The sequence below is a fragment of the Pseudorca crassidens genome, chromosome 4 (assembly GCF_039906515.1).
Source record: "Pseudorca crassidens isolate mPseCra1 chromosome 4, mPseCra1.hap1, whole genome shotgun sequence".
Classification (NCBI taxonomy): Eukaryota; Metazoa; Chordata; class Mammalia; order Artiodactyla; family Delphinidae; genus Pseudorca; species Pseudorca crassidens.
In genome coordinates, this window is record NC_090299.1 from 38,165,157 (window position 1) to 38,177,997 (window position 12,841).

The 12,841-nt window shown below is 39.0% G+C and overlaps 1 protein-coding gene across 1 annotated transcript in view; it reads right to left on the reverse strand.

Annotated features, from left to right (window-relative positions):
* The window catches only part of CLNK (cytokine dependent hematopoietic cell linker), a 101,288-nt gene that overhangs the window by 16,119 nt on the left and 72,328 nt on the right, over positions 1–12,841 (reverse strand). Inside the window, exons 13-16 of the mRNA XM_067734619.1 lie at positions 12,753–12,834; positions 8,745–8,785; positions 747–896; positions 500–633 (exon numbers count right to left, since the gene is read on the reverse strand). Coding sequence (XP_067590720.1) covers positions 500–633; positions 747–896; positions 8,745–8,785; positions 12,753–12,834 — 407 coding nt within the window. The remainder of the gene's footprint in view (positions 1–499; positions 634–746; positions 897–8,744; positions 8,786–12,752; positions 12,835–12,841) is intronic.

Consider the following 12,841-nt stretch of genomic DNA (forward strand, 5'->3'; position numbering starts at 1 on the left):
AAGATTACTGAACAGTCAATAAATATAAAACAGTCCTAAATCTCTATTTTTTGGATTAATTTTAAAAAAGCACTTTTAGAATCTGGAAATATGCAAGTTAAAGAATCTAGTGAGGGCTTCCCTGGTGGCGCAGTGGTTGAGAGTCCGCCTGCCGTTGCAGGGGACACGGGTTCGTGGCCCAGTCCGGGAAGATCCCACATTGCTGCGGAGCGGCTGGGCCTGTGAGCCATGGCCACTGAGCCTGCATGTCCGGAGCCTGTGCTCCGCAACGGGAGAGGCCACAACAGTGAGATGCCCACGTACAGCAAAAAAAAAAAAAAAAAAAAAAAAAAGTTATATAGCAAAATACTTAAAAAAATATTAAAGCCCAATAATACATAGCCAGAAGGGGAACACTCAGATCCAGTCATAATGATCTCCTTTTAAGCACTGTTCAAGAAAGCTCTCTTTAGATGCTAAGTTCATCTAGAAAAATATTGCAGAGAAGTGTCTGTTTTACCTCTTCGTCAGACCTTGTGGGGAGAGGTTTCTTCCTGCTCGTGTTTTTACAACGTAGCGAATTTTCCAGAGGGCCATAGCTGGCTGAAGACGGACATCTCTGAGGAGGATAGGACTGCATGCTTTCTTTACGATCTGGAAAAATAAATTCACATTTAAATATGACTGCGTCCCTCTGACAAGGAGCTGGAACCCATCCCTCCCTCCTGTGTCTATGGCAACCTTGGTCTGTACCACCATCATCTCACTACAGACAGCAGTCTCCTCTAGACTGTTCTCTTGCTTCAGCTTTTGCCCCTGTCTCTTTAGGGCATCCAGAGTCATCTTTAAAAAATGTAATTCTGACTTTGCCACCTCCCCGCCCCCCAGTACAAATCCTTCCATGATTTCCTTTACACCTGGAAGAAAATCCAAACGTTTTAACTTCTGTCAATAAGGTCCCAGATAATCTTTCTTTTATTTCTTCATCCAGCCCCCATCCTCCACACTGTTTTAACCATAAAGAACTCTGTTCAGTTTCTTTAACAAGCCAAGCTTGTTCCCAACTCAGAAAACACCATTTTTTAAATGTAAAAGAATAAATTTTTGTTTTAATGGAACATCATTTTTAACCTGAAAGAATGACTAACACAGACTATCATTATTCAGACTTGGGCACTTGGCAGATACTTTAATAAAAATGAACAAAGTAAGCCTGTCACTTCATGGAAAGCAACTGGTAGTATTTGTGGCCAATTTTAAAATTAGACTTTTCAAGTGCAAACTGGAATTTGGAAAAACTTGTATCTGCCACCGTGACTGAACAGCATATCCACAGTTCGACTTTTCTGATGAGATTGGAGGTGGTACGTGCAAATGTGATTTAAAACAATATTATGTACTAAAATAAGTTAACATAGAAAATAACTGCTCAGGTCTGTGAACCACTGTTTTCCAAGTGACTAATGTATGATGCTACAAAATCATGCCTGTGTAAAAGATTCTTTAGAAGGGAAGATAGATCGATGGATTTTAAAGTAACAGAATACAACAAGTTCATTGAAACACTTGTCCAGTTTTGATGTGGTATTTTCTCACGTACTTCAATAAAAATAACATTTCCACTGTGTCATTCCAGTAAACACTAATAAAACATGAATTTCAAGAAATTAAGCCCACAAGGAAGGAGTGAGGTGTTAGAAGGAATACTTAAAAAAAGATATTTATAAATATATTAGTAATTTAAAGCAAGGATTAAGTGTATACAAATTATAAGGCTTTGAGGGTATAAAAACAATATCAAAATAAAATATTAGACAGTAATAACATATAAAATGGAAAAGGGGTGATTAGTATTAAGGCAGAATAATAAGCTATTTAGTCTTAATTCAGTCTAGAAAACAGTCTATTACCCAAGTTATAGTTCTGGTTAGTAGATTAATAAGAGCATTGAAAAAAATGGAATAGTTATATTCACACAGTATATTTTTGAGACAAAATACTAAATAAAACATTAGCAAATTTTTATATGCCAGTTATTGTAATGCAAGTTATGTATGTATTTATTCTGCTCTTTGTCATCAAAATGCCAAATTTCTCTGTAGGCTTACTAAGAAGAGCAAAGAATACTCCTGCAACATTGAAAGTTCTATTTCAAGGGTTCCAAGGTTTGTGGCTTTTAATGAGGAGTCTAAGAAGATAGGGAATTACATGTATCAAAATGTTTGTTTTAGATAAGTGTTTGATCAATTAAAGTTGAAATTACATTCATCATAGTAAGTTAATTTCACTCACCAATTTATGACTAAAAATAGGAATAATGCTAAAGACATTTCTGCCTTTTCAAATTTTATTTTATAAGGAAAAGAGCTCTACTTTCAAACACAGTACAGCATCCATACCATCAGAGCAAAATCATCTTAAGTTTGCTGTATTGTTGGGAAGAGGATATGAACTTCAGAGTTTTAAAATTCAAGCATACTATTTATTTATTTAGCTAAACACTGAAGGTAAGCAATGGAAGAATAGAATTTGTATAACTTTCTAGAAAGAGAAAAAAAGAGGAGTAAAGAAATGAATCCAATATATGGCAGGAAAAGAAAAAAAAGTCAATAAAATTGGCAAATAGGAGGCACAACAAAATATAAAAATTGATTAAAAAATATTAGTAATTACAATAAATATCAATGGTGTAAGTTTAACACTTAAAACTCAGGTGCAGATTGGTTTAAAAATTCCAGGTCTGTGCTAATTACACATCTGAAATATAATGGCACAAAAGGATCACTAATGAAAGGATGGAGAACCATAGACCAGGCAAATCCTAACCAAGAGAAAACTAAAAGAGTTATTGAAATATAAAAAAAAGACTTTAACAACTTTATTTTAAATCATAGTGAATCAATACATAAAGACATTATTTAAATGGCCATAGCTATCTTTTCAACATGGATTGAAACAGTAAGAACATACTTCAGAGTAAAAAAATAACCATTATCAGCGTTTCGTATCAGTTTGTGTGGCATATGTAATAAGAGTTCAGTGATTATGAATTTTTCTTGATATTGTGGCAACTGATTTAATATATTTCAACTCTGAGGGCCTTGCTTGAATATTTAAAAATCCTACTTGAAAAAGAATTTGGAAACAGCTATGTGCATTTGTAGTCTATTCAGAGAATGAGTTAAAAAAAACAAAACAAACAAACAAAAAAACAACTTTGCCATGCTATTTCCCCTGAAGGCCTGGATGGATTTTTGCTTAATAAATGAATAAAATTCTGAGTATGTAATCCCCTACAAGTATTTAATTGATTTTGTTCTTAAGTAATGGCAGTAATCTTTGGAAAGTTTTCTTTATATAAAACATTGCATTTGAGTTTTATAACTGCAAGAAATAGGACTGTCCTACTTGGAGAATAGAGGCTTACATTAAAAAAGAGGTTGACACAGCGTAGATGGAAGAACAATAAAGAGAACAATCTGTAGGTGGGCAATAAAATTAGGGTAGTCTAATAAAAACGGTATGGGTTGTAGAACCATACTGATATCAATATTTACTAATATTTGAAAATTCTCATGTATATAAAACTCTTAGTACAGTGTCTGATCCACACTAGTCACTCAATAAATGCTACTGCTGTTAGTGTTATTAAACAGCTCTAGATGTTTCTTTTGAAACTTAGAATAAAACCATTGTTTTAAGCAGCTCTCCATACTTATTAGCAAATTTTAACCTTACCCTTACATAAAATTTAAAAAATAATTTTCTAAGTAAAGAGTCATATATTTCAAAGAACATTTATAAAATGCAGATAGAAAGGAAAACATTAATGAACAAAAACTAAAACAAACAAAAGAGAAAAGAAATCATCCACCACCCCAAATTTAGAGAGTAATGTTACTATTTGGAGTATCACCAAACCTTTCTGGATTCTCTTCCAATATATCAAAATCATTTTCTTTTTGTCCTGAGATCCATCTACTTAGCCTCTTAATAGCTTAGCTTGAATTCATTTATCAGAGAATTGAGCAAAGTCTGTTTATCAAGTAGTAACTTAGCTATCAAGAGTAACTGAATATTTTCTCATTTGTTGGATAAGGATAATGATATCTACATTGACAGAGAAGTAGTTATCATGAGTCTAAGTGAAGAGTACTGTCTCCCTCATCTGAAGTGTTCAACTTAAAACCAGTAAGCTTTAGCGAGCCCACTAGACTCAGAACTCTATGTGTGCCTGGATTGTGTGCTATTTTCTGTACATCTAATTTCTGCAAAGCACTGGTGACCCAAGGGTGAATTTTTACCCAGGAGAATGAACATCACTCAGTAAGCTGATAGCATCACAGAGTTCAAGCACTGGGTAGTTAAAGGATGGGGCTGTCTCTATTCTGTACACTTAGGGCCCAGCCCAATGGGGTATAAACCATGTGCTTGATGGATATTTGGGGTTTTTTTGTTGTTCTTAAAATATTTTTAAAAATTAATTTTTATTGGAGTATAGTTGATTTACAATTTAGTTTCTGCTGTATAGCAAATTGAGATATTTGTTGACTAAAAAAGGAATTAATGGTATTTGAAGGCACTGGAGGCCAAAACATTTCCTTCGTCCACCCCAGGCCATTTCTTTAAGCAGCCTGTTTTTTCTAAGATGAGTAGAGAACAATCTACATGACCCCAGTACTAATGATCCACTCCAGCCAGAGGGTACTTGACTGGACTCATGACTTTGAAGACCGTCCCACTTCACTAACACTGCTGTTCCATTCCTTAATTGTTCTTTATTTTTAGCAATATTTTCTTTTTAACATCTTTATTGGAGTATAATTGCTTTACAGTGTTATGTTAGTTTCTGCTGTATAACAAAGTAAATCAACTATAAGTATACATCTATCCCCATACCCCCTCCCTCTTCTGTCTCCCTCCCACCCTCCCTATCCCACCCCTCTAGGTGGAGACAAAGCACCGAGCTGATCTCCCTGTGCTATGCGGCTGCTTCCCACTAGCTATCTATTTTACATTTGGTAGTGTATATATGTCAGTGCTACTTTCTCACTTCGTCTCAGCTTACCCATCCCCCTCCCCGTGTCCTCAAGTCCATTCTCTACGTCTGTGTCTTTATTCCTGTCCTGCCCTTAGGTTCTTCAGAACCTTTTTTTTTTTTTTTAAGATTCCATATATATGTGTTAGCAGGAAGTATTTGTTTTTCTCTTTCTGGCTTACTTCACTCTGTATGACAGACTCTATGTCCATTCACCTCATTACAAATAACTCAATTTCCTTTCTTTTTATGGCTGAGTAATATTCCATTGTTTATATGTGCCACATCTTCCTTATCCATTCATCTATCGATGGACACTTAGGTTGCTTCCATGTCCTGGCTATTGTAAATAGTGCTGCAATGAACATTGTGGTACATGACTCTTTTTGAATTATGGTTTTCTCAGGGTATATGCCCAGTAGTGGGATTGCTGGGTCATATGGTAGTTCTACTTTGTTTTGTATTGTTGGTAGTTCTATTTTTAGTTTTTTAAGGAACCTCCATACTGTTCTCCATAGTGGCTGTATCAACTTACATTCCCACCAACAGTGCAAGAGGGTTCCCTTTTCTCCACACCCTCTCGAGCATTTAGTGTTTGTATATATTTTGATGATGGCCATTCTGACCAGTGTGAGGTGATACCTCACTGTAGTTTTGATTTGTATTTCTCTAATGATTAGTGATGTTTAGCATCCTTTCATGTGTTTGTTGACAATATGTATATCTTCTCTGGAGAAATGTCTATTTAGATCTGCTCATTTTTGGATTGAGTTGTTTGTTTCTTTGATATTGAGGTACATGTGCTGCTTTTATATTAAAATAAAACATAAAAAAAAAGAAGAGAGCAACCAAACCAATAAAGAAATCCACCAATGATAACAAGCACTAAAAAGCACTAAAAACTATACTAAGATAAACATAGAAATCAGAAACAAGTCAGTCGCAGACAGCAAACCCCAAGTCTACAGTTGTGCCCAGAATATACCGCCTCAATTTTGGGAACATTCATTGTCTATTCAGGTATTCCACAGATGCAGGGTACCTCAAATTGGTTGTGGGGATTTAATCCGCTGTTCCTGAGGCTGCATTGAGAAATTTCCCTTTCTCTTCTTTGCTCGCACAGCTCCTGGGGTTCAGCTTTAGTTTGGGCCCCACCTCTGCATGTAGGTCACCCTCAGGCTTCTGTTCCCACCCAGACAGGATGGGTTTAAAGCAGCGGCTGATTAGGGGTCTCTGGCTCACTCATGCCGTGGGGAGGGAGGGGTACTGTAGTTATAATTGGAATGCAGGTTGAGCCTGAGGTGGCAGAAACCAGTGTGACGTTGCAAAAGCCTGAGGAGTGCCATGTGTTTTCCTGGGGAAGTTGTCCCTGGATCACGGGACCCTGGCAGTGGCAGGCTGCTAGGCTCCTGGGGTCGGTGGGACAGGTGGCACATGTGGATAGTGACCTATGCTTGCACACAGGATTTTTGGGGGCTGAAGTAGCAGCATTAGGGTTTCATGCCTGTCTCTGGTGTCTGAGTTGATAGCTATGGCTTGCGCCCATCTCTGGAGCTAATTTAGGCAGTGCTCTGCCTTCTGTGGACAGACAGGGAAGGAATCCCCTCTCCTCGCACACCCCAAAACAATGGTCTCTTGCCTCTTAGGTAAGTCCAGAGCTTTTTCCACACTCCCTCCCAGCTAGCTGTGGTGCACTTGCCCCCTTCAGGCTGTGTTCACGCAGCCAACCCCAGTCCTCTCCCTGGGGTCTGACTTCTGAAGCTGGAGCATCAGCTCCCAGTCCCCACCCGTCCCAGCGGGTGAGCAGACAAGCCTCAGGCTGGTGAGTGCTGGTCGGCGCTGATCCTCTGTGCAGGAATCTCTCCGCTTTGCCCTCTGCACCCCTGTTGCTGTGCTCTCCTCCATGGCTCCGAATCTTCCCCCCTGTCCATCCCCAGTCTCCGCCAGTGAAGGGGCTTCCTAGTGTGTGGAAGCTTTTCCTCCTTTACAGTTCCCTCCCAGAGGTGCAGGTCCCATCCCTATTCTTTTGTCTCTGTTTTTTCTTTTTTCTTTTGTCCTACCCAGGTACGTGGGGATTTTCTTGCCTTTTGGGAAGTCTGAGGTCTTCTGCCGGTGTTCAGTAGGTGTTCTGTAGGAGTTGTTCCACGTGTAGATGTATTTCTGATGTATTTATGGGGAGGAAGGTGATCTCCACGTCTTAGTCCTCCACCAACTTGAAGGTCCCGACTCTCTATTTGTGCAAGATTTTGTCTTTCAGGTTAAGACTCTGGATTCCTCTTTGATCTATGATTCTGCTTCTCTATCTCTGCAACATTTCCATTCTCAAAACCCCCATCAGTAAAGCCCTTTCTGGGCCCATTCAGGGCTTGAACCTTCCACCTGGATACTCCAAGTCTTTTCATTTTCATACACCAAGATATGGCCTCTAGGACTACTGTTCCTATCATTTAATTTCCAGGGATTGAGCCATTGGGTTAATCACAGCCCCCTTTGTTCATCGCACTTTAGAAAAAGAGTTCTTTCTTGGGAAACTCTTATTAGAAATGTGTACATGGGCCAAATTAGTTTTCAACCTAAGGCCCAGATGGCATAGGGTAGAAGAGAAATAAAGACATGATGGAGGCCAGGGAGGAAACTCTTGGTCTCACAGGATCAGTTAGGTGGAGAATCCCTGGAGAAGGAAAGGGAATGCAAAAAAGAAGGAAGGATATTAAAATGTGTCAGTTGCCTACTATGTGCAAAGTGAGGGCTCTGTGTGTGTGTGGGGTGTGTGTGTGTGTGTGTGTGTGTGTATTAACTCTGAGAGTTAATATCATTATTTGAATTTTATGGATGGAGGAGGGTGAAGCTCAGAGAGGCAGAACTGGGACCAAGGTCAGTAGAGCCCTCGGTCTTCCCACTGTATCCCATGGAGTTCATTTTCTCCAGCCCTAAAGCCCTCTCTTGTGGCTCAGAAGAAAGAGATCAAAAGATTAGACCTGAACACAGAATATCCATGGCATAGGATTGAAGAAAGAAAGAAAAAAGAACATGACAGATCTAGTTTGGGCCAAATAATACTAACAATATCAAAACCCATCATCAACAGTAATATAACACTATATTTATATGCTGCTTTTGATATCTCCATGGACATGGTATGCTTCTGATTTTTATCTTTACAATCAATTAGTAAGAGAGGTCAGTTTTATTTTCTCCATTTCACAGACTCTTCTTAAGATAAAGTTATTTTACACCGAATGAATTGACAAAAACTAAAAGTTTGCCAAAAAACAACTGTTGGAAAGGATGGGGAACGATGGGGTCTCACACGCTTTTGGTGAAACAAAGTGATACATCTACTTTGGAAAATACATCTAGTGCCATTGAAGAGAGGAATATTCTAAGACATGGCCATTTCACTCTTAGAAAAAGAACTTATCATATTAAGTATTTGGGAAAACATGTACATATTATACACAGGGGAAGACATCAATGATATTGTTCACAACAAACTAACATTCATAAGAGGAAAAAACTGGAAACACCTAAGTGATGGTATTTAACTATGGATAAACATTATATTAATGCGATGCAATGTTGCCTATCAATGAAAACAAGCGAATTATATCTACATGCATCAGCTCAGAGACTCTGAGATTCACAAAAGCTAAGTCACGATGCAGGAATATAGCAGTGTATGACTTAACCTACTTATTTCTATAATTCTTTCATAAAGTGTTCTTACCTCTGTTTTGTACACTCTGGTTGTGAGTCACGAATGAAGAGCTAAAGGAAATGTTACAATTGAAAGAACGTTAGTATTTCCCACGCTGGGTCAGTACTCATGGCCTGTCATATTTACAGAGCACTTTATATTTTACTGGATGAAAAATTGTCTGTTTTGTAAGGTTGATAAAATGCTGGTTCCTTCCTTTCTCAATACAGATGAACATTAGATATGGAACAAAGCAACTTAACCACATAAGTTCCTTCCATGTCACTTCAGTGAGCACACATCAAAATTCTTTACTTTTGGAAGCTATGAATTTAGACTTGCGTTGTAGCTACAGTCACTATAGAAAATGCTATGTAGCTGGATGGGGCTCCTACTCTATAGTAGTTGTTTACCAATTGAAGGAGAGTCAGCCATAGCAAAGAAGAAAAGAATAGAAATTATTTTATTCCTTCTTAATGTGAGCTAGGTAAGAAAATTGTGGATTATTACAAGGAAATTGATAAAGAAAAAGGGATTATAAAAACATAATAAAAGGCAATAAAATGATATGCATAATAAAAGGCAATAAAATGATATGCATTTCTAAACACACAAAGACTGTTTACTGGGACTTCCCTGGTGGTGCAGTGGTTAGGAATCCACCTGCCAATGCAAGGGACATGGGATTGAGCCCTGGTCGGGGAAGATCCCACATGTCGCGGAACAGCTGAGCCCATGCGTCATAACTATTGAGCCTGTGTGCCACAACTGAAGCCCATGTGCCTAGAGCCCATGGTCTGCAGCACAGAGAAGCCACTGCAATGAGAAGCCCGCATACCACAGCGAAGAGTAGCCCCTGCTCACCGCAACTAGAGAAAGCCCACGTGCAGCAATGAAGACCGAACATAGCCAAAAATAAGATAAATAAATAAATAGATTTATTTAAAAAAAAGACTGTTTACCAATGGCTTTACTTGGTGCTTTACTTAATGTTTGGCTTTGTGTAACATGCAGCTCTGATTTTCTGGTTCATTTTGTATTGTTGTTGGCATTGTCATTTTAAACTTTAGTTGCTCCTACAGTTAAATCTAATTACATGGAGCATGTTCTATGCCACGACTGTACAATTGAACAAAGCCTCTGGGTTAATTCAATGAAATCTAGCCCTTTTCCAGCACCAATGAAATCAACTGAGTACATATCTGGTTTTTGTTATTTCCACGGAAGCCTGGGGTCTTATGATTTGCTTGGTAGATAAAAATGCCATTAGATCATTGAACCACCACACTGTGCTGTCATCACTGGTTAGACTTCTCCTGCTATCTAAGCCTTCGATTCTGTTAAAATCAGGATCCCTTTACTAGGAGCCAGTGTACAATTTTTTAAATATCTGGAAAAATAATCACAGATAGCAAAATTTCACTGCCCTAATTTTTCAGGATTTTTAGAAAATATTGAGAGAATAGGGATATCCTCTGAGGATATTCTAGGTTTTGTGTACAAAGTTTATAAAAATATAAGTAAAAAAAAAACTACCTAAACTGAAATAAAAATAATTCTTTCATTTTGTAAACATTTATTGAGCATTTACCAAGTACGTGATATGTTTTGGGGGATATCAAATGAATAAGACATGGCCTCTATCCTAAAGCAGCTTAATTTATGGAGGGAAGACATGATTATACCATAATCACAATTTGGGGTAAACACCACAATTGAGGTGAGCACAGCAGAAGATCCTGTGGTAGCAGAAGAAGGTCACAATCCAGACAAAATAGATTTGATTCTCAGGAAAGTCTTCCTGGGACATATGCTAACTGAGCTGACTTCTGAAAGGTGAATAGGAGATTGGTGAGGCGTAATGGTGTGTTTCAGGCAGAGGGAACAGCAGGTGCAAAGGCTCAGAGGCAAGAAAACATGGCTTATTCTTCAAGAGACCAGAAAGTAGTTCCTTATGGATGGAAGGTAGGGTATGAAGATGTATCATTAGAAGGCTACTGTTTCATTAGAAGGCTACTGTTTAAGCAAGAGTTGATGGTGGCTGGTTTATGTTGGGAGCTGGGGAAATGGGTAGAAATGGATAGACTCAAGACCCATTTTGAGTTGAGATTTGAGAATTTTGGGAGTTTTTAATGATTTGGATGGGAAGAGTGAAGATGGGAAAGACAGTATACCATTTACTGAGGTGAGAAAGTTTGTAGGAGGAGAGCGTTGGTCCAGAAATGAAAGTAGAAATGAAGAGTTCAGTTTCTAACACTGAGTTTGAGATATCTGTCACTGATTTAAGGAAAACTGCCCATTGGGTAGCTGGATATATGGGTCTGGGGCTAGGAAGGGTGGTTGGGGCAGAGAATAGAGAGTTAGTAATTATCAACATAGAGTTGACCCTTGACACTGTAGGGATGGATGAACTGCCTACACTCTTACTGATAGAAAAAAGGACATCAGAAGGATCTGAGGAATACCAACATTCAGAGTTCAGTTTTGGAAAAAGCCTAAAAGGGAGACTTAGAAGAAGCAGCCAGTTAAGAGAGGAAGAAAAATCAGGAGACTTTGTTCAATTAAACAAACAAACAAAAGAAGCCAAACCACACTGAATAACAACTACTACAGATGTGGGCCCAACTAAAATCTCATCTTTTCACTATAATATGATGTGTTTTTGTTTCCTTTCAGAAAATTACATTAAGAAAGAGTATGTACTTATTGTATGGGCAAGAGTTTTGTGTCAGATTGGGTCTTAAACTGAAAACAGCCTAATAAGAGTTATGAAACTGCAGTCCTAATGTCCACAGATCAAAGACTGAGAACAAAGTTGCTGAAGGTGTGAAATAGGACAAGAAAGTGAGAGAGAGGAAGGGAGTGGGGGATGGAGACCATGCCCCTGACATACAGGGCCTGGCAATGGCATTGAGAGCTGGTGGTTAGCGGGCACATGGGCAGGTTGAACAGGTCTGGCCCTGCTCTCAGCTTCACATGGAAGGTGAGTGACATTGCCCAAGGCCACACGGTTTGTAAGTGAGGAAGCCAGGCAGTATGATTCCAGGGGCTCCCTCTTAAGCAATACTCTATTCCATCACAAACAGCGTATTATTAAATAATAAAAGAGCACCTTAACTGTGGGCAGGCACTAAGGAAAGTCAAGATTTATGGGCTGCATTTTTAAAATCAAGTCAGTGTAGGCATCATGGGCTACTGAAGAGTGGAGTTGGACTTGATTTCAATGGCAAGAGACTCAGTCTCTCTGGGCCTCATTTATTCCCTTTGGGGAATGGGTCAGAACTACCTCTTGTATTCAGGGTGGCTTTAAGCTGTGGTCTGATGGATAAAGAGGAGTTTTCCAAGTAGGGAGAGGGTGGAGAGAGGGAAATATGGGGGTGTGCTGTTATAGGCAGAGGAATAGCACATGCAAGTGTCCTGTGTTGGAGGCGGTGGAGAGTAACATGAACTGAGCTGGAGCCACTGGTCAGACTGGGGTCACGAGGGTCTGATAGCACTAATTTTGGAGACTGTATGTTAAGGAAGCTACCACTAATGTACGTGACCTTGGACAATGAATCACCAGCCTGAGCCTTACTAGTCTCCTTGACTCTTCTGTTGGGATGACATTTGTCACAATAACCTGATCAGGCAAGATTTTAATCAGATAATGGCATTTTCAACCCCTGGCCATTTATAAAGTGCTTTTCCAAAGTAATCGTCAGCTTCTGTGTGTCATCCACTGAGACTAGTTAGAAAAGCCAACTTTTCTTCCAGGGTTGACTAGCCTCCATTCCAGTTAATCCTCCCTACTTAATATCCATGTTTTCAAATATCGTCTCTAACATGCAATCAATCGCTTATAAAGTGCAGGAAGAACAATGTTATTAACTTCAACAACAACAATGATTCACAGGTTTCCCTGGGGCCTCAACACTGGGCCTCATTATGAAAGGCCAGAGTTTCTCTTTCTCAGGAAGCCTCTGTGAGTCATCATCCCAGACAACACATAACCTGACCCCCAAGCTGGGACCCAGCAAGGGATTCCTGGCTCCTTACCTGGTAATGGCAAGAGAAATCTCTTGAGGACTTTGGTTTTGTGACAGGTGAGATAATTCAGGCTTCATCTGATGATGAGGAACTGTGTA